The sequence below is a fragment of the Trypanosoma brucei genome, chromosome 10 (assembly GCF_000210295.1).
Source record: "Trypanosoma brucei gambiense DAL972 chromosome 10, complete sequence".
Classification (NCBI taxonomy): Eukaryota; Euglenozoa; class Kinetoplastea; order Trypanosomatida; family Trypanosomatidae; genus Trypanosoma; species Trypanosoma brucei.
Genome location: NC_026743.1, coordinates 1,322,377 through 1,342,605, shown reverse-complemented (window position 1 = coordinate 1,342,605; position 20,229 = coordinate 1,322,377). Strand labels below are relative to the sequence as shown.

Here is a 20,229-nt window from a genome sequence, read left to right as displayed (position 1 = left end):
ACCGTCATTTATCCATTTGACACAAACAAAATTGTAGAACACTACAGGAGGCAGCATTATCATAATAAACAAATATTTAGACACACCCCGATTGCGTCCCCTTCACCGACTACTAATTTTCACTTCGTCACTTTGACCCACATTTGTATATAAATGTCTTCATAGGGAGCCAGTGTTAATGGACTGTGTAGAAACGTACGATAAAGTCTGTAACCGTGTCTCTTAAGGAATGGTTCCTCTATTTCCTTCGCTACTGCACGAGTCATTACCATTGCGTCGGGATGAGGCGCAGATTTCGGCATCACAACACTCTGCAGCTCCGAAGCCTTTCGACTTTCCTCCAGATCACTCATGTTAAAACTATGTTTACCATCATATCTCCACAACACATATTCTTTCGGATAGCGGCGAAACATTATATCTTCCGTAACTTTAGGAAGTCCCGTTTTCTCATCCAAGTCAATAGAACAGTCAACGAAACCCAGATGATTTACCTTCTTGTGCATGTAGCTATATCCGGGCACCGTGTAACATGTTGCAATTACGTCGAGCCGGTTAATTCTCGGGCCGTCACGCACCTCAGCCATTACATCCAGAGGGCCTCTCCGGTACACGTAGCCCATCAAATAGATCATAACAATGTTGAACAATACAAACAGACGGTTCATTTTCACTACTACAGCCGATGTCCGACTCCAACGCACCAGCACAAAGGCAGCTGTAATAAGGGACAATGGGATGACTACAAAAACAAAACGCATTTCTTTGTGATCAATCAAGGAATAGAATCCTAGTGTCCATGCACCGATGCCCAACATCCCAAGAACAGGCCGGGAGACGGCACGGGAAGCGGTATCACGCCACAGCACAAGAGGCGCTGCAATTGTGAAGAGAACATGGGGACCCACAATACCAACGAGCACAGGGCCCACGTAGAAGTACCACGGATGCTCACCAAAGAAGCGGCTGAGGTTGTGTAGCACATTGAATCGGAAAAAAGCAAGTGGCGTCAGGACCCACCGGCCATAAAAACAGTAATCGAGTACCATTACTCCCCCTAACACAGCTACAAGCACGATTAGGCCTGTTAAAACGATCCGGAACAGCCCCCGAATGAATCCATGTTCTCGCGTGGCATTCGCTAAGTGACGAAAAACAAGGGGTGAAAGGACAACGGCGGATGTCACTCGAATTGCTGAGGCGAGTCCAGTGAGAAGTAGAAACGGGACGTAGCGACGCTGCTGCAGCGTTAAAAGCACCAGCAAGGCTTCAATGACGTTGCCGTACAGCCGCACTCCACAGTAGGCCATGTACCAGTTACTCAATGAGAGCAACAGTGCCGTATACGATATGGAGTTGCAAATACCTCGTCGACTGCGAGACACGGAGACTTCACAAAAATAAGAAAATCCCTTTGTCTTTGACTGCCGCGTTTCCTCAGCTAATTCCAGTTCACGTTTCGCCAGTAGTTCATCCAGCGTAGCACCCATGCAAAATACACTAACATCTATTAGTGTGAGAACCAGTGCTTGCAACACACGTGGGGCGAACCAAACAGCCCACGTTGTGTCGCGTCCAAGCAACTTCAACAGATAGAACGGTAGTGCCACAACAGCCGGAAAAAAAACAGAGCGCAACCCGTAACGCCATTCCCACGGCAAATGCCCCTTTCCAAAAACCATATTATATGCCACTTCTGTGCTCTGCCACCACTCGTCCGGGGCCTCCACAGTGCGAATAGTCGCACAAAGAAATAGGCGATAAATGAAGGTGAGAGAAATCAACCACCACGGCATGTAAGGCTTAATGGAATCCGATGCGACATCACTTAAGATTACGGCGGCACTACCCACAGCAGGTGACCGTGACAAACAAGGTGCTCGCTTCATTAATGTGTCAAATAATAAACCCTTCGAACAAAACTAAGGAGAATATAATTTTGAATAAATAAATAAAATACATATGTACATGTTTATGTATACACCGCATACGTTTGTCACCACAACCTACACGTGGTTGCAGCGGGTTTGATCACCAGGACAGAAGAATTATCAAAGTCGTAGGCGAAAGAGAAAATAATGAGGTCGTGGGCCGAGTCCCTTCACAGACGTTACGCTCAATACCTAAACGGGAAAATGGGGTGGAGATAAGCGGGTGAAAAGAAGACAAATTGTCTAACTTCCCACGCTCTTACAGGAAAAAAAAAAAACGCCATCGCCATTCATACAAATTGCTCCCACAACTCCCTACTTGGCGCAGTCAGGCCACCAACAAGCATAGGAAAAATTAACAAAAATACTACCCCTACTTCGGATGTATTTTGCACACATCGAATGCACCACTACCGTCTTCAATGCCCCTCCGTGTCGGACTCTTTGCCTTCCAGATTCGATGGTAATGGTACGCCATGTCGTGACCATACCCGTGCGGATCACTGTAAACCGCAAGCATGTCATTTGCCCAGCGTTGAAACTCTGGTACATACTCATAACTACAGTGATGCGTTAAATGACTGAGCTCCTCCTTACGGTTGCGTGGGTTTGGGTGTTTCGCCTTTGCTATCTGTGCTTCACGTGCCGCCTTAGCCTCCTCTACGGTGCGGTTCGAATAGTGTTTCGTGATCCGATTCTCCACAATACCTTTACAAGCGATGATGGTTCGTATGGGTGTGCTTAACGAACACGCAGTTGCGACTACTGGTGCCACGACGAACGAGCGCCGCATCACGAAACACTCGATGTCTTTGCAATACCACCTCTGCTCGTGGCACTTGTTGGAGACCCTACTAATTTACGAGAAGCTGTCTCTTGCACTGGTAACTCAAGGGGGGAAATGAGAAAGAAAGAAGTAAAAGAGGTAATGGATTTTCAGATGCTCATTATTTAGAAGGCAAAAAAACACTTTTTGACGTTGCCGGATGTAGCAAAAACAAAAAAAACATGAAATTATTTGAAGGTTGGGATTACCTCCCCTGCAGCTATCGATCGTGGTTTATGACGAAGGTCAAATGTATGGTTCTCTATTTCAGAGTGTGAATGGCGTAAAATGACTTCAAATTCCCCCCACCCCTCATGTATTCAGCCACTGCCTCTTTCACATTAATTTGGTCCCTTTCAGCGAAAACCCTCTGCTCCTCACCCGACAGAGCCAAACAACCATCCTTCGGAAGTGTTACGAACAACTGTGGTGGTCTGGGTGGAACCGGCGCATGACCGGAACGACACACGCACACACACACACAAAGGATTAGAAGAGAATTGACGTACGCTATGTGGGATTAGACGTTTTAGATTTGGGGAAAACAGCGTCTAAAGCACACAAAAAAGTAGGGGGAGATGAAACCGTTTGATGCAACGGAAAGGATCAACTTCCGTTACATCACAACCGACCCCTCTGCCGCTTTTTCGGGTGCACTGCTGGAGACCCATTCATGTTATATTCCCTCCCTTCTTCCTTCCCTTCCACAAACACTTCACCGAAAATCCATATTTTACCCACCAAAAAAAAAAAGTGTTACAAGGAAGGGAAACAATGACACGACGATGTAACTCATTCATTTCCCACAGCCTGTCACGAATCCAGTTCAAGTCGCCCCAATTTTACCCTTGTGGTGAGTCCCCTCTCATCTACGACTTTGTAGCCGTCAAAATCTGTACAATAAAGTGGAGTAACACCTCGGTGCTGAGCAGCTAAATCTGGAAGACTCACCCACCGCTTGTCTTCAAAACTAAGCGGCAGTTTATCGGCATATCCCCGCTCTCTCCATGCCGCTTTGGTTTCTGAAAAAGACAAGACGGAATCTGATCCCGATAGGTAAAAAAATGAGCTGCATGGATGTATAGAAGTTGTATAGTGGTCAGTAACTAGCTCTGCAAGGTCGTCCATGAGATTTGTCGTATTCACAAAAGGTCGCATGTCACGGTCACTCATTTTACCCGCCGTCACAGACCGTTCACCGGGCAACTTGAGATGGACCAATGGAAGGCGAAGACTCCCGTCTATTCCATACACTGTGAAGCTAAACCCATTTGCATGCGAAACAAAAATAAGCGTAGTATTCTCTTCTGACAGCAGTTTTTGCTCCACCACCTGCAGATATGATTCTACGGGTACTCCCAACACACTGGACCCGGCCATTGGATATGGTAAACAGAGCAGAGGACGATAAATTCCACGCACGCATTGATTTCGATCCACTATTAAAAAGCGGGAAGCACCGGGACCAACGGTTGATTGGCGGAGCAGCCGATCATTCGGGTGTAGTTTCGATTTCAACATCAGAGTTACGTTCTCTGGCGTCAGGGCAATACTCTGACGCGGGCGAAAGTCTCTCGCACTGAATTGCGCTACCGCCTTGCGGTACACGACAAAACAGCGGCTAAGCATCGGTTTTTTATGGTACTGCTTTCACTAAATTTTCCCGCAATCACCTACCCCTATCCTTGCTGAGCTTCAACCTCTTTGTTTCTATTCAGCCCTCGACTAAAATACGCTCCCCTACTGAAACGGCGGCAGAAGATATGCAAAGTACTGGAGAGGGCGGCGACTAACTCCGTTGTGTCCCAAGGAAAAATAATTCAAAAAAAAACATGAATGATGGGCCAGCAACGGAGTCCGGGGAAGAGATTCTCCACCACCACAAGTTCGCGTACACAAATTAAGTGAATTAAGCGCTGACTTTCAGGAACCTATACCAGATAGGAAACACCCACTTCGTTCCATAGTAAACAACTGTATCCATTCACCCGCGTCTTCATAAACAATAAATAAATCGATGATCTTCACCCGAAAAGAATCGACGGTTGGTCAACTACTACCACCCTCCACCTGCTAACAGCACAAGCGGAATGCAGTAGAACACTGAAAACATTATATTCACCCATCCCCCTCCTCAGAGCATTACCCCCCCCCTCGCTGCCTTCAAGCCTCCAAAGGGCCTGTGATGAAATTCGCTTGGGCAAACCGCTAACGGCATCAGTAAACACTGCAGAGAAATTTTTTAAAAATCTGCATAAGTCAGGTGCCGCAAAACACAACAGTCGCGTTATCTGCTAGATAAAATTTCCGGCCAACCTTTTGATAGGTAGACATATCATTCCATACCATAAAGTTCCAAGTGATCATGCTACGTTGCCAGCAGGCGCGTCGACCAGTGTTTCTTGTGCCACAGAGCATACATCGCACGCCCACACAACAACAAAAAGAATAACACAATCCCCATCATAATGAAAAACGGTTTCAAATCCTTTTCCATTTGATCCTCGTAGTAAGCGAAAGGGATCCGCACGTTAAGGGAGAAAAGCGTTTGAAGTGTGATGAGGGGGTACATAATGTTAATCAACTCAGTAAACAAAACTGTTTGACGGAGTGCCTTATTACCGTACTGAAGATGGTGCCACGTGTCCTTCACATTCTGGTACCAATTTGTCAGTGCGACTGTGTCACGACAGTCCCCAACTTCATCACTCATACGATAAAGGTAAGCTTGAGCGCTCTCTATTTGTGTACGGCAAACTTTGTCTTTTGTGAGAAACGAATCCATCATATGCGAATGTAGAAGAACAGAAGCAATGTACTCACGTCTAGTCAACTCGGCGGCGTACTCGGCAAAGCACCGGCGCGCGTTGGTAATACGCTGCACAACCTCTTCGTTGTGACCTTCTGTGCTCTTGGAAAGAAACACAAGATCACTGACCTCGTCTACTATCATGGTTAGCGATTCGCTGTCTAATAAGTGTCCCACAACAATTTGAAAGAAACTAGCGAATATGAAAGGGGCCGTCATCACCTGCATGAGCCTTCGGTTGTTTGATGCGGGCGCCCGATTACCACAGTTAATCAGTATAAAACGCAGTAAGTCATCAAACTCATGAAAGGGCTCCTCATGCACCGTTACGACCCAATCAAAGAAAACTATAACAGAAACGGCGACAGCCGATGGGGTCGAAGAACGCGGACCGACGCTCATTGCAGCTTCAAGTCGCTGCTGTATGACGCTTTTCACTTGATGGCGGCCACGTGCCACTTCCCCTAAGGCGATGGGTGTACACATGAGGTTACAGAAGAAATATCCAAGCGTGGAATGTGCAATAACACGATCCATATCATCTGGATAGCAGCAGTGTTCGACTGTATCCGCCGAGACGGGGAAGTGGGAAAGAATATCCGTAACGAGAGTTTTGTTCTTTGTTTGAATATCCAACCACTTAGCAGGTCCTTCATGTGCTGCAATGGGCTCCGAAGCCATTGTGGATGATCCACATCTTAACGTCGGAAACTGCAACGATTCCCTCTCCGCGTACTTTAAAAACTGCGCAGATGTCGAGAAGTTGAGAGCAAACGGAGTGCTGATTCCATCACGCTGCGAAATGAACCACACGTGTTGCATGGCATCTTCCACACGGGCAAAGCTGCCGCCTGCATCGGATGTGTTTTCACTGATGGAGCCTTCGGCAATGTAACTGAAGGGTTCTCTCATGTGAAGGTATGATGACGGCCCAAGAGGAGCATCACGACATGCACCCGATCCCCTCCTGCGCAGGAATTCCGTAACCTCAGCATGTCTTTCAGGTTTGTCATCTCCTGTAAAATCGAGTAAGTCATCACCGTAGACGTCAATGGTGCTGAACAGCGTATATGTAAAGGGGAGTTCTGCATGTAGCGACCCTCCACGTCGCCGGGCTTTCATAACAGAAACTAAATGGAGGGCTCTACGTTCCAAACCGTCACCTGTAATTATGTTTTGTGTTACCGCCTGTCCACACCTCTGGTAAAATCCAAAGTCGCTGAAGGTAGTAACGGTTTATCTTTAACAATTCTTGGGTAAACTTAAATTGCTGACTGTATCGCACAGTAGCTTCAGCACTGTACTTTTTCCGTTTCTGTAATGGCACAACAGTTGTTGACACCACCTCAAACTTTTGTAAACCCTTTGCTTCACTTTTCTCTCCCCCCCCCCTTGCCACCTCCCACCCCTTTCTGTGTGATGTTTAAAGTAGCAACGAATGGAGGTTGTAGGTTTTATTCTGTGTAAAGTGATGGAGCCTATGTGTTATGTGCCGTGGTACAACTCGTGTGTCAGCTGCAATTTCATGGAGATGTGTTAAGTCCCAAAAAAAAAAAATTATATATATATATATATATATATAAAGGAAGCGCACCCTTTCCTACACAGGTAGATTTAATAAGGTGTAAGGGAACACAGGACGTTAACTAAAGCAAACTTCTTTATTGTTATTATATTAATTTTAATTTCACCTTGTACTGCCTCTTACTTCTCTCTCCTTGTTCGCTATGGTAATGCAAGCGGTACTCTTTGAAACATGTAACGTGTTCGGATGCAGTCGTCAAAAAAAAAAATGTAATAATGCAAGAGGGAAAAAAGGAAAAAAAAGACGAGAAGAACCGCGTAAACACAATGTCATTGCAAAGTGTTCCTTTCAGGAAAGATACACCTCACGCACGAGAGGTGCGCACATGTACATGTTTGTATTGAAATGAGAAGGTAACATTTAGCCAAAACGAACAAAAAGCAGTAACACCTTTCGGATATACATATCAAGTTCATAGCCCCTATAACGAGTTGGTAAACATGGTTGCGCGTAAACACGCCTCCGTATCAAAGTGCAGAAGACACGTAAGCTGCGAGGTGTAAGGCAGATGGGTGCCGTCGCAGCTTGTCCGAAACCTGTCGATAATTCAATAAAAACAATAATGGTAACAACAGTATCACTAAGTTTTCGTAACAACAATAGGAAGTTTTGGGGCTCCGTAGAAAGGAAGGTAACACATAAACACCGATATGTGGAAATGAGCAGAAACCGTAAGAAGCACACAGAGCAAGACAATCACGAATTTTGTAACCCCCACAATAAAAATAATAGAACAATTACAGGTGTTAAAGAACACAAATAACTGACGCACAGAAAAAACTCCTCACCTCATTTTCATTTGTCAAGGGAATAGAGCAAACTGAATGGCAGTGCATAACCCTCTGCATCCGCGCTTGTAACATTCCCACCCTTTGTTTCCCCTATTTTTCCTGTTCGTTTCTTCATTTCCCATCATGGCACAGATTTATCACCGCTCTCGTCTAGAGTAACGATTGCTCCCGCATAACTTACAGAGGAGTCAGACATGTTTTTGCAGCGGTTGGATTGAGAGTAGTGAAGAAATCGCACAACGGCTTCCTTTTTTGAGTCGAGAGCTGCCATCAGTACCGAAATTGGCCGGCGCCCGCAAATGGTATTGTTTGTAGTCGATAAATATTTATACCAGCCGTCCATATCCCGCGCCTCCAGCAGTCGCATGCCCTCATGATCCATTGAAATAATAGCGTCACCAATGTCTGGATATTCCGCTTTCTCATAGTGGTACATGTATTGAAAACGTGCGCCCCAGTGGCAGAAGTCAGAACTTATTACAAAAAAATTCTGATTATCCTTCAGGTACTTGGAAAGAACTGAACCTATCAAGTTTTCCATTTTGCGATTTGTTCCCCCGATGAGCAGCGGCACAAGTTCAACACGATCCATTGCCGGTTTGTAGCCGTTTGGTGGATAATGCAGTAGGTGTGAAATAAAGGGCAGTTGCATTTCAATCGAGTGTTCATCCTCATCCGTCATTCGATGCATCGTACCCACAGGAACACCGGCGGCGCGAAGTTCTTTTTCCACCTCCTGCCCCACCTTTGCGTTAACAACGAGGGGCCCAAATGGTGTTTCATACCTCTGCGCAGCACAAACCTCAACTCCATCAAACCCCTTATGATGTGAGGGACCTAACAAGAAGATGCGAGTAATACTGCGGCCTTTATGACCGTATATGTAATCACGGAGATGAACATACACATGAGAAGCGGTGTTGCCCGAGTAGCTGATTCCAGCGTGCGGACTTATGACACCAATCATCTTCTCGCTCTCTTTCAGTGGGGATTTGCTCGCTGTACTAAACAATGTGTCCACAAGAGCTTTAAGTGCGTTGGGGGACCCCTCATACCATGAACCCGCATGAGTGGCGCGGCGTGAGTATGTCATGCCTTTCTTGATGTTTATTCCTTCTTGATCCACCAGACAGTGGCGTTGTTTCTTTTGTGGTACGTCACTGCTCCCCACTCGCAACCTTTTGGGTTTCGGTGCCGTCCTTGTTTAGTTTTGTTTATTATTTTCCCAAACGAACCCACGGGACACAAGCAAACACGAGCAGCCTGAATTTTGTCACAGCGCCAGTTGGGAGGTTCAGCACGCAGCGAAAGAAACCGGAAAGGGAGCAAAAGCACCGGTTCAATCTTCTTTTAGTTGACACGAGGGTGTTAACGCGTGCTCTAGAGGTATTAAAAAAAAAAAAAAGTATTTTGCGAACCACTGCAATGGAGAAGGCAAATCAGTTAAAGAAAAAAATAGAATAGAAAAGATAGTATTGAGGAGAGATGAGCAGGAAAAGGTGGGGATGAAAGATAAACTGGCGAAGAAAAAAGGTGAGGGATACCGATGCTCTAATGTTTACTTCACATCACGCCACATAACATAACATAATATGACTTGTTTTTTTTTCGTTAAAATTTGTGAGACTCCTAACATTTTACTCACCGCCTCCGCAACAAACAAAAATAACAACAAATCAGAACATATGCATGAAATGAATACATACACGCGAGAGAATTTATATGCATGTATGCCAAATTTTTCTTTCCGTTATTCTCCCTCTTTGTTTGTTCAGCGACCATCCCGCACAATCTTTTTTTCCTTTCGTACTTTACGTTGTAATATTCGTCATTAAACCCGTTATTATATTGGTCGCTTCCCCTCATTTTACGCCGCTCCTTGAAGCCCACACCACCGCACGCCATTTCCACAACTATAACAGAAGGCACAAAGACCGAAAAGCAAAAAAAAAATTAATTGAAACAACAGTAGAGAAAAAAGGAAAGAAGCTGCGCAATATCAACAAACTACACGTGAAAGTAAACTTTTCCCCTCCTCAAACTCAACATCCTTTCCTTTTGGTGCTCCACAACAACCCTTTTTTCTACCATTCTTTTTTACAAAAAAAAAAACAAATTTTGTTTCGAAAAGGAGGCAAAAAAAAAAAGAGAGAGAGAGAGCAGAGGGAAATAATCAAATATGTTTTTTCATAACCTTTTTTTCGCTTTGCAGCTTGGGGGGAGGGAGGCACACCTTCCCCCAATCGTCATTTCCACATCGTAATTGGAAAAAAATTAACCAAAAAAAAAAAGATGCAGAAACACAAAGGAGGAAAAATGACAAAAACAAAAATGAAAAAGTTTGTTGGAAATATTGTAACATGGAGTTTCGTAATTGCCGCAAAATAGCACGCACTCATAAATAGAAAACGGCTCAATCGTGGCTGTGAGGAATAAGCAAAACAAAAATGAAAAATACAAAGGTAGAATTTGGTAAATCGAAAGATCGACACCACCGAAAAGAACTGGAGGAGGGGAAAACACTACGAAAAGGAGCAGCAGAACGGAAAGTAAATGAAAGGTCACAAATACATTTATACATCTAGAAGGAAAAAAAGGATAAATGATGCAAAGGGAACTGCTCGACTAAAGCCGTTACAATAATTCGAAGCTTACGAAAAATAACTCAGAAAAGTGAAATCACTCATACACAGAGAGATGCAGACAACGAAAAAGCGTTTGCTAAATGGGTCGACAGCTAGGCTAGAAAAATAGGGGGACAAAACAAAGGGCTCAAGAGGCAGGAAGAAAAAAAAATAGTGAAACCGATGCAGAAGGGATTCGTGGTGGGAAGGAACAGTATTGGAATAAAAGAGCGAATTCAAATGGTGGAAAAGAAAAGCAGAAATGTTCGCAATAGGCCACATCTCTCGAAATTCACACGGTCTCAGCTTAATTATTTGTTGCGTGGAATTGTTGCAACGTCAAAAATGGCAACTACCGGGCGATGATCACTTGTTTGCACCGCCTGGACGTCTGTGTAGAGTCGTATTCTTACCTTTCCAACACACGATTGAGCTGGCTTCTTGAACAAAACGCGGTCACAGTAGGCCGGTATGCGCTTATCAGTAGTACTGTAATTTCTACTCCTCAACTCGTACTTGTAAGTTGGGCGGAAGAAGAGATTGCCCTCCTTAAACCCCCTAAATACTTCACCCTTCGCTCTTTCTCGATTGAGCTGGTCGTTGTTACAAAGTACGGATCGAACATTCTTCTTATTATCAATTATATCCCGGATCGCCTTTGATGTACCGTCGAGACGGTAATTCAGGTCACCTCCAAAGAAGACAAGGTCAAACTCATCCGTCGCATCTCGACGCTCTTCTTGCGGTTGATCCTTCATACAAAAAGGAAGTTTCATTATACCAACTGGGCCTCCATCGTCTTCATCACGTTCGTTAGACACAGCAGCTGAGTCATTCATTGCTTTACAGCCGCCATTGGAGCAAACAGCATTTTGGCGCGTGGCCTGATCTTCCGTGATGTTTAACCCCCTTGCGCTTTCGGTGTCCAGAGGGCAGCACGCGAGAGCTCTACTCCTCCGGATGCTTGCGTGAAACTCTTTAAACTTCCCACGAAGTCCCACATGCAACATCTTGACAATGTTCCGGTAGTCTCTATTTCGTAGACCAACTGCATCCTGATGGGCAGCAAGATGAGCGCCAACAAATAAGATCGTGAAACGTGCTGGCTGAGGTAATGCACTGTGTAAAGAATCATCACCACCACCGCACTCTATTGGGTTCATATGAGAGCAAGAAATGTCTTGGCGCTGCTGTTTTGATGCCCGCGCACCCCTTCTATGGCCGCGAGGATCACTCAACGCATTAAACCTACATTCTGTTGAAATGGACAGGGCAATGCCCACGCCACCTTTGTTTCCGCCTAAACCATTGCCAATTCCGGTTCGCACTTTCGCTTTTTCCACATGCCCCACATGGGGGGCTACATCGTGCTTTCTAGCGTAGACCAGCATGTGAATGTACCAGAGTGAGTTGCACCCCACTAGTTCATACGAATTCTTGAGGCAAGCCTGCGTGATATGATCTCTCCATTGTCGCTGCTGTTTTTTCTTGGCGTACCAATTACAACCGTTTTCCTGCGTGCACACAACCACAAGATGGGCGTTGGGACAAATGCAATATTTTGACACCCTGTAAAAGTCTGGTTTTGCGTGCGCCATGTTCCAGGTAATGTACGCCACTCGCAGCACCTCCCCAGGAATCCATGAGTTACGCTTCAAAGAATCCGGCACGGGGAAGGTTTCATTACGTATAACGAAAGGAATACTGTGGAATTCATCACAGAACTGGTCAAGCCGGCGCGGTAGGGAAGTGGCAATGGCAACCTGCATGGCATCAATGTCCAACTGCTTAGGAATGGCACTCGGATCACGGACCGAATTCCTAGGAGGTGTATGTTGTACTGAACCGCGCTTGCTCCTGTCGCCCCTTCTTCCATTTCGAGGGGAATGACATCTCGACCGCGACTTTGGGCTTTTGCTCGATTCCCGCACTGAACCGGGACCGGGCGATGTGGCGGTAGTGTTCTCAGCGCCTTCCGCCACGTGATCACCCTCGGCAGCCCTCATTCCACCTCCTCTGCAACCTGAGCAAAGAGAGAAAGAGAGAGGAGGGTTTTGGTGTGATGCTCCCCCCCTTCTTTCACCCACAGAGTTACAAAAACTACAACACTACTGAATGGGAATGGACAAGACAGAAGGGCAACAACCATGCAAGAAATAAAATAAAATAAGAGTTTTGATGAACTAGACAGCGCAAGGAAATCGTGCGGGAGGGGAAACAAAATCCTCAAGAATTGGCAACACGAAGCGTTGAGCCCTTCCAACGTGTAGTACGAAGAAGGTGAAACGCCAATGTTTGTGGTTTAGCTTCGCTCCGGTATGAAGCGAAGAAAGTTTGAAGGTATGTGCTGAAGTTGTCAAGTGCCACCACTGAAACAGTGGAGGTGTGCGATCATATCAGAATGACACTATCGCATAAATGCGAGACCACCGAATTTAAGGCACCGGATACACCTCATCAATTGTTCCTCCAGTAATCATCACACCTCTCAACTACCACAGTGCTCGGTTCCAACTAGCAAACAACCAAAAAAGGAACTCACTAAACGATAATGTTATACGTCACCGCCCCACAACGCCTCTTCCCGGTTGAAGCTCGGCGCTGAGAATGACAAAAAGAAAGTAGAAGGGGATGACAGTGAACAAAACTTCTGATGATGCACTGCAGCACGGCGTCCTTCCAAGTACTACCCACACGCGAACACAGCGGCACAAAGATGCACATAATTCGCCTACGCAAATTATATTGAACACGTTTCAATGAGCCGGAACCGCAAGGAAGAAGTAAAAAAAGAAAGTGTTTGAAAGGGAGACCGTTTCCCTCCATTTCTCAGTACCGAACTATATTACCTTACTCCTCAATATTCTACGACTGCTACACTACATGTTCCTACTTCACTATTCTGTCCACTGTTAAGTACAGCGTCCGGCTTTTCCCCTCTCCAGACAATGATAATAGTAAAATAATCACCCTTCGTTAAGCTCCCCATATCATACTACTCCACTCGCCTAACCTCTTGCTCTCTCTCTTCAGGGTATTTACTGAGGTAAGGTAGGGAAAACCAGTTACTCGCCAGCCCTACTAACAAAAACATCTAAACTGCATTCATTTCTGCTTCCGCTAAGGCCCGTTCCATCGCGTCACGTTTTTTTATATAGTTAATGTACTTGTAACGGCTTTCATTAATGTACCACACTTCGCCCTGATTGGGAAATTCCTCAAGTGGGCGTTGCCACCAAAAAACATCAGTTTCCCAATCCCTCGGTGTGCCAAAAGAGCGGATAAACTGGCGGCCCGGGTAAAACATGTTGCTCATCATGGCACGCATGCTAACGATGTCGAGCGCGTTACGGGCCATATAATACATAGCTCCGAACAGCACACCGAACAACCATATGTCCTTCCAACCACAACGTAGATTACTATCACTCCAAGATCGATACCAATTGTAGCGCTCTACTTCGGACACAACAGCAGGATCCTCCACACCAAATACAAACTCCTTCTTGCAATGCATTGATGGCACTTTATATCCAGGAGGTGGCCAGTCAGGGTTCCAGGAACGGGTTCGTATAGTGGGTTGAATCTCATCCCACTTCATGATAGTGTCGGACCAATGATACCACGTTTGACGGTTCAAGAGTTCCTTAGGTACACTCCGGAAACCGGGTCGGTTCTTCTTCCATGCCTCGCCAGGGTAATAAAACTCCTCAGCATCCCACTGCTCTTTCACGGCATAGCAAGCAGCAACCTTTTTGTTCACCCCAGGTTTTGTATACTCATCAAAGTGTTCATACAGACGGTACTTTTTGGGCGTGTGTAAGTCTCCGTGATCAGTCGTTGAGTTGTCTTCACGCATACCCTGTTCAAACTCTGGTCTGTCATGTGTTTTGCGGAACTCCGAACTCGAGTTAATGTTTTCATCGACTCGGTGGTAGTCCCATTTATCCTTGGACCGCTGCGTGAAGAAACGGATGTTGTCTAGCTCCTCTTTCGTCACTTTCGTTTTACCCTCGTATGGTATCTTCCACCCATGGAACCCTGCGAACTGAAAAGCATGATACTGACGCCTTTGGGTACCCACAGACGGAACTAAGCAGCATGTAGCACCAACGGCACCACCTACCGACCGCATTTAACCCGCTGAAAGGACTTGAGGAAAATAGCGAATAAAGCAATGGTCCTTTTGTTTCTGATGATTTTATTCGTTTATGTCAACGTGCCAGAGAGACAATTTACGGGAGTCAAACAAGAATTCAAAGGAAAGACGGTTGAATTTAATATCTGTCAATGTATTTAGTGACATTAAAAAAAGTAATGTGGGAAATGGAGGAAACAAGAAAAAGAAATAATCAACGGTGCACTTTTTGTGGGTTACACCCTGGAGAAGCCAAAAAGCATACATCCCAGAAAGATCGTACGTCACTCCAATAAGTTTCGCGAGGGAAAAGAAAGTAAATAATTAAAACTGTATGTGATGATTAAAAAAAAAACCTTCGGACGTGCATTTACGCACCTGTGATACAAAGGGTGAGAATAAATAACGTCCTAACAGCAACACAGAGGGGAAATAAGAAAAGTAAAATCATAGATGTGACGAATGTTATTTGTCAGGTACTATGCACGAACTCGCTTACGCCCTTTAGAAGAGCTAAGACGGGATACCTTCCGTCCAGTGGTGAGATATCGCAAATCCATGCGTGTTTGAACGCTGAGCAGAGAGACTACATCTTGTCGTTCAAGTATTGCACTTACTACCACTGCAGAACGTTGCTCACTCACAGCCCATTCAAGCGGTGCTTCTAACAAAACGATACCGCTAGTTTCAAGTCGCCGCATCATTGATTGAACCTGTTTCACCTCAATTTCCATGGGACAAGCGACACGAAGGTACTCTTCTATTTCACCCATGGTTATACGGCCACGGGATACCGTGGGAGACTTTGTTAATATAAAACTTGTGAAGACAAGGAACGCAACTTCATCTGCATGGGCCCAGTCGTTGGTAATCCCCCTACTGGTGCGATTTTCTGTGGTACCTCTCTCGTTCCTACAACCATAAGCTGCAGCGTCATCCTTGCCTCCCTTCGTCGGGTCCCTTCGCGCCGACGAGGAGCTCGCATCGTACATGTTCATTTGCGACAAATTGTGTGGCCGCAGTTGTTCGAAGAATTTGTGTCGAATGTTAATAGAGAGCGTGTGGTGACCCGTGTCGAGTGTGGCGATATCGGTGCTGTTCTTTTCTTCTCTGTAATGAGCCGCAACAGTGCTGGGACTGGCAGGGGCAAAGCAAGGGGGTTCATAAGAGGGAGGTGTTACATCCTCGTAGTATTTGAGTTGCATGGTGAGGACACGCTCGCACAGTAACGGTGGAAGTCCCTCCACAACCTCCATGAGTTTGGTGATGATACTTGCCAGCGCTTGCTGTACCTCCTGACGACAGCGACGTTTTCTCAATACTTTACCCATTTTATCTCCTCCTCCTCCTCCCACTGTGCCAAAGGAGCAACTGAGGTTTTCCTTCATCGATTCACCTGTAAGCGAGAGTGCGGCCCGCTGGCCGCCGGGGCTGTATGACACCATAAACGAGTATCTCTCAAGTAACTCAGTGCAGTTTGGTTCGTGAACACAAAGTGAGAGTTCCTTAAGGTAACCCCTGTTGAGCGCGTCGAAAGCACCCTCTTCCATCCAGCGTGAAATGGCACCGGCATCTCCAGATGAGCGAACAAGCTGCTTCAGCTGCAGTCCAAGAAACTGACGGGGTTGATACGATTCATCACTGCACAATCCACGAAGGTAAGTGACGCACGAAACGGCCACACGAATAAAGTTTCGTACGGCTGCAAGACTTTGGGTCTGAGTAACCTCCGTGGCGGTGGATGTCATGTAGTTGCGATAATCTCCGACAGTAATCTTCGATTTCTCTTTCTGTTTGTTTTCTTTCCCTGGCCAATTCGTTTTTTTTTTTTAAGGTCCTTCTTCCCACCCGCACAGGCCGATTTTCCCCAAAGGCCGATAATAAACGGTAAAACGATGGCACAAATTGGACAGCGAAACAAGGGAACCACTTCAAAAAAAAAAAAGACTACAAAAATTAAGGAAAAGCAGCATATAGTGTCAGCAGCTATAAACAAGGGCGCAATCAGGCAGATAAAACGCAAATACAACACAAGGTAAGCGATGGCCTTCGCCTCTGCTGAGCAGTTCACACCTCACAACAGTGAACATGGGAAAGCGCTATTGGTGTTGGCGTGGAAAGCACTAACTAAAAACTAACAAAGACAAATCTCATTGAAGGAATTGGAGTAGTGAGAAACGAATCCTGCGCGCCTCTATTTCTTCGCTGCCTTACGGGCAGCCATCTCCTCACGCACGGCTTTGCCCTTGGCGGTACGGTCAACCTTCTTCGCCTTTGCTCGCACTTCTTGAATGTAGGAGAGCTCAGCACCGACGATGGCGCGCTCTGCCCTCACTGTGCGGGCGGCACGGCGGCGGCCCACGCGGTCGGTCGTCGTCTTCCGATGAATGCGGCGGTACGTGCGGGTCCAGGCAATAAAGCGTGGGTTCTTTTTGCGCATGTACATCGCGAAACACTTCGGGCGCGCAAATGTCAGCACAGGCTTCGTTGATAAGAAGGCAAACGGGACGTAGCGGCGGCCATGGCCCGGATGTACAGCGAAGTGCGAGAACTCGCAGTCAATCGTCCGCATGACTACTTCCTACGTGTCGTGGTACAAATTCAACGAGGGGCAAAAGGGGTCATGAGAGCAATGAGATATGTAGATTGAATAAGAAAAGGGCTGCACAATATGAACTACCGAAGGCAATGACCTGCAATTTTGTTGAAACCACTCTTTCTAACGGCGAAATAGAAGAAAGAAGTATGTTTATCCTTTCCAAGAAGGAGATGGCGCTTAGACGATGGAAGGGACAAAATATACGATAAGATGTTGTACTTCCCCGTGTAATGACCTATCGGGGTGTGCAGATATCGAACAGCACAACCGTAGTTTTTGATTGTTCACCATTGGACGTTTTCCATTCGCATTACAACGGTGAAGTTCCATATTTAACCCGATAGAGCTACTCCGCCAGCCGCAGCCGTATGTCAGCACAATTCGCCCCTTTCACAGTGGGCTAGCAGCCAGTCCCTTGACTCGGTGGAGGTGAAACAAGCAGCAATTGTGATGAAAGGATCTTGCACCTCCTCTTTCTTGACTCATTTGTATTTCCACCATGTAACACCCGCCAACATTATGATCCATGGGTAAAGTCCAAGTCACGAAAATGGATAAAACTACCGCCAGCTTAGGCAAAGCGAGTCCACTTTACCTTTCTGACCAGTGCGGTTGTCACTATATACTCACCTGCAAGCGCGGGATTGGTCCCCAGATCGTCACGAGCACCTAAAATGCGACGAGTAGGAACCACCAATATATATTGGGGCTTTCATGAAATTATGGTCTTTTGTCCTCCCACAACAACGGCACACGCCTTCTCCCATAAAGCATGCCGCAAGCGAGCAGTCCAGCAACCAGCAGCGGCACTGTTATTAGCAAGATCCATTTGAAAGCATTTGGTTTGCTGTGTTTCCCTCTGCATGGTACTCCTCTGTGACTGCCCTGATCCAAGCTTGTACCCAGGAATGTTTTCATAACGTCTTCCTGCTTGGTCGGCGCAACATGCTCCAACAGTTGTGACAACGACGTGATTGACTTTGACAGTACTAGGACACATAATGGTTCGGCCGCGTAGCTCCGAGTGTTGAGGGCAGATGACGCTGAGGTACCTGCCCGACGCAAAACGAGGCGCAGAACTTCAGCGGAGGGCACAGTTGATGAATTTGTCGTTAACCTGCACCTGCCGCCCTCGATAAAAACATTGTAAGGCACACTTACTCTCAAAACGTCCACAGCCGTTATAGTCTCTTCGAGAAAGGGTGAGGGGTAGAGCGTAACAATGATATGCTCAGGCCTCGCCGACACGTGCAACAAACCCGTGAGATAAGTCACGATCGCAAGTTGTTCTTCAGAATTAAGATCAATGTGAACCACACGAAACCCCATCACAGGGAGCTCGGCCTCGCCCAACTTTACGTCATCCAGGTGAACGACGGTGACTGAAGGATGTGATGCGTCAGTGTCATCGTCTCGAAACTCATACTGACAACTATTGATTGAGACCGAGCACTTAACAGTCACGCTCTTCCCCGCATAGCTCCCGCCAACAACGCCGTGGAGTGGCATAGCTCCTGTTGCTTCCCTCCCCCTGGAGGCACGAGGCAGCACAACATCAAGAGCGGCAAGGTCATTCTCAACGACCGAACCCAAGAAGACGTCTCCGTAAACAAGTGCACCTACTAATAGGCGATAATTTCCTGAAGGCCGTACCGTTACAGTTGCATATTGTTGTGTGAAATAAGGGGCCATGCAGCTGGTGGCCGAGCACAGATGAAGTATTCCCATTATTCCGAGGGGTCCATCAGCCTTAGGCGACAGCAGGTGAGCCAATATTGTACTTTCACTGCTAAAACCAGTGGCAAGCAAGTTTGCTGCTTCCCCATTCACTTTTTCCGTTATGATGTTGGAACGCAAATTTGTACCAAAAAAACGCATAACCTTATGACCAGCGTCTGCTATACCTGTTGGACTGGCGACAACGGCGCTAACGTGGTTGAAAGGATATGGTAACTCAACCTCAAGCATTCCAATCTTCCGCGCAGCCTCTGACAACCGCGGAGAGATGTCATCCAGGAGGCGCCGCTGACCCACCTGTAAGTGCCCCTGCGTGAGATAAAAGGTAACTATTATAGTGGAAATGGACATAATAAAGTTTCCAACCAAAACTCGTCTACCATCTGCAAGGAACATGTTTCGCCGCTTGTAAGATATCATATAATGGACGTTAACGACAGTTGGTTGCCGTAGGGTGACACGTATAATGAAGGTGTAAAGGTAGGGAAAGAAAAAATGAATACAAATTCATTAGAGTAATAAAGCATGCGAAGAAGAAAGGCACAAAGAATAACAGTCAACAAAAAAAGATCCGCCGTTGAACCCTTGGATCACCTGTTAACGTGGCGGTCGTTGGGGTAACCAACACCCACCTTGCCATATGCATCCAATTTTTAAAACAAAAAGAAAACTAAACGGTTAAAAAGCTGTTTGCCCACAGACCATTGGGTGTTAGAGTTTTGCAGATCAAGTGTATTTCACCGCCTCTATTTCTTCGCTGCCTTACGAGCAGCCATCTCCTCACGCACGGCTTTGCCCTTGGCGGTACGGTCAACCTTCTTCGCCTTTGCTCGCACTTCTTGAATGTAGGAGAGCTCAGCACCGACGATGGCGCGCTCTGCCCTCACTGTGCGGGCGGCACGGCGGCGGCCCACGCGGTCGGTCGTCGTCTTCCGATGAATGCGGCGGTACGTGCGGGTCCAGGCAATAAAGCGTGGGTTCTTTTTGCGCATGTACATCGCGAAACACTTCGGGCGCGCAAATGTCAGCACAGGCTTCGTTGATAAGAAGGCAAACGGGACGTAGCGGCGGCCATGGCCCGGATGTACAGCGAAGTGCGAGAACTCGCAGTCAATCGTCCGCATGGTCTTCGAACTGTTAAGCAAACCAAAATACGAAGGAAGAAAAAAAAATGAATGAGAATGCAAGT

General features: G+C 46.4%; 12 protein-coding genes across 12 annotated transcripts; 1 reads left to right on the top strand and 11 right to left on the bottom strand.

The window, feature by feature from the left end:
• Positions 1 to 119: 119 nt before the first annotated feature.
• Positions 120 to 1,889, bottom strand: TbgDal_X6760 (GPI anchor biosynthesis protein, putative; the record flags this gene model as incomplete). The annotated part of the gene is made up of 1 exon (XM_011779552.1): positions 120 to 1,889. One exon carries the CDS (start codon positions 1,887 to 1,889, stop codon positions 120 to 122), a length of 1,770 nt encoding a protein of 589 aa, XP_011777854.1.
• Positions 1,890 to 2,304: 415 nt separating this feature from the next.
• On the bottom strand, positions 2,305 to 2,724 carry TbgDal_X6750 (hypothetical protein, conserved; the record flags this gene model as incomplete). The annotated part of the gene is made up of 1 exon (XM_011779551.1): positions 2,305 to 2,724. The coding sequence occupies one exon, from the start codon at positions 2,722 to 2,724 to the stop codon at positions 2,305 to 2,307; it is 420 nt and encodes a 139-aa protein (XP_011777853.1).
• An 846-nt stretch (positions 2,725 to 3,570) lies between these two features.
• On the bottom strand, positions 3,571 to 4,386 carry TbgDal_X6740 (hypothetical protein, conserved; the record flags this gene model as incomplete). Its single annotated transcript, XM_011779550.1, has 1 exon — positions 3,571 to 4,386. The coding sequence occupies one exon, from the start codon at positions 4,384 to 4,386 to the stop codon at positions 3,571 to 3,573; it is 816 nt and encodes a 271-aa protein (XP_011777852.1).
• A 739-nt stretch (positions 4,387 to 5,125) lies between these two features.
• TbgDal_X6730 (hypothetical protein, conserved) lies at positions 5,126 to 6,688 on the bottom strand (the record flags this gene model as incomplete). The annotated part of the gene is made up of 1 exon (XM_011779549.1): positions 5,126 to 6,688. One exon carries the CDS (start codon positions 6,686 to 6,688, stop codon positions 5,126 to 5,128), a length of 1,563 nt encoding a protein of 520 aa, XP_011777851.1.
• Positions 6,689 to 8,063: 1,375 nt separating this feature from the next.
• TbgDal_X6720 (hypothetical protein, conserved) lies at positions 8,064 to 9,035 on the bottom strand (the record flags this gene model as incomplete). The annotated part of the gene is made up of 1 exon (XM_011779548.1): positions 8,064 to 9,035. The coding sequence occupies one exon, from the start codon at positions 9,033 to 9,035 to the stop codon at positions 8,064 to 8,066; it is 972 nt and encodes a 323-aa protein (XP_011777850.1).
• Positions 9,036 to 9,664: 629 nt separating this feature from the next.
• Positions 9,665 to 10,135, top strand: TbgDal_X6710 (hypothetical protein, unlikely; the record flags this gene model as incomplete). The annotated part of the gene is made up of 1 exon (XM_011779547.1): positions 9,665 to 10,135. The coding sequence occupies one exon, from the start codon at positions 9,665 to 9,667 to the stop codon at positions 10,133 to 10,135; it is 471 nt and encodes a 156-aa protein (XP_011777849.1).
• Positions 10,136 to 10,877: 742 nt separating this feature from the next.
• Positions 10,878 to 12,572, bottom strand: TbgDal_X6700 (endonuclease/exonuclease/phosphatase, putative; the record flags this gene model as incomplete). Its single annotated transcript, XM_011779546.1, has 1 exon — positions 10,878 to 12,572. One exon carries the CDS (start codon positions 12,570 to 12,572, stop codon positions 10,878 to 10,880), a length of 1,695 nt encoding a protein of 564 aa, XP_011777848.1.
• A 1,088-nt stretch (positions 12,573 to 13,660) lies between these two features.
• TbgDal_X6690 (hypothetical protein, conserved) lies at positions 13,661 to 14,701 on the bottom strand (the record flags this gene model as incomplete). The annotated part of the gene is made up of 1 exon (XM_011779545.1): positions 13,661 to 14,701. One exon carries the CDS (start codon positions 14,699 to 14,701, stop codon positions 13,661 to 13,663), a length of 1,041 nt encoding a protein of 346 aa, XP_011777847.1.
• Positions 14,702 to 15,183: 482 nt separating this feature from the next.
• Positions 15,184 to 16,452, bottom strand: TbgDal_X6680 (hypothetical protein, conserved; the record flags this gene model as incomplete). The annotated part of the gene is made up of 1 exon (XM_011779544.1): positions 15,184 to 16,452. One exon carries the CDS (start codon positions 16,450 to 16,452, stop codon positions 15,184 to 15,186), a length of 1,269 nt encoding a protein of 422 aa, XP_011777846.1.
• Positions 16,453 to 16,898: 446 nt separating this feature from the next.
• On the bottom strand, positions 16,899 to 17,276 carry TbgDal_X6670 (60S ribosomal protein L24, putative; the record flags this gene model as incomplete). Its single annotated transcript, XM_011779543.1, has 1 exon — positions 16,899 to 17,276. The coding sequence occupies one exon, from the start codon at positions 17,274 to 17,276 to the stop codon at positions 16,899 to 16,901; it is 378 nt and encodes a 125-aa protein (XP_011777845.1).
• A 747-nt stretch (positions 17,277 to 18,023) lies between these two features.
• Positions 18,024 to 19,460, bottom strand: TbgDal_X6660 (hypothetical protein, conserved; the record flags this gene model as incomplete). The annotated part of the gene is made up of 1 exon (XM_011779542.1): positions 18,024 to 19,460. The coding sequence occupies one exon, from the start codon at positions 19,458 to 19,460 to the stop codon at positions 18,024 to 18,026; it is 1,437 nt and encodes a 478-aa protein (XP_011777844.1).
• A 326-nt stretch (positions 19,461 to 19,786) lies between these two features.
• TbgDal_X6650 (60S ribosomal protein L24, putative) lies at positions 19,787 to 20,164 on the bottom strand (the record flags this gene model as incomplete). Its single annotated transcript, XM_011779541.1, has 1 exon — positions 19,787 to 20,164. One exon carries the CDS (start codon positions 20,162 to 20,164, stop codon positions 19,787 to 19,789), a length of 378 nt encoding a protein of 125 aa, XP_011777843.1.
• Positions 20,165 to 20,229: the final 65 nt, after the last annotated feature.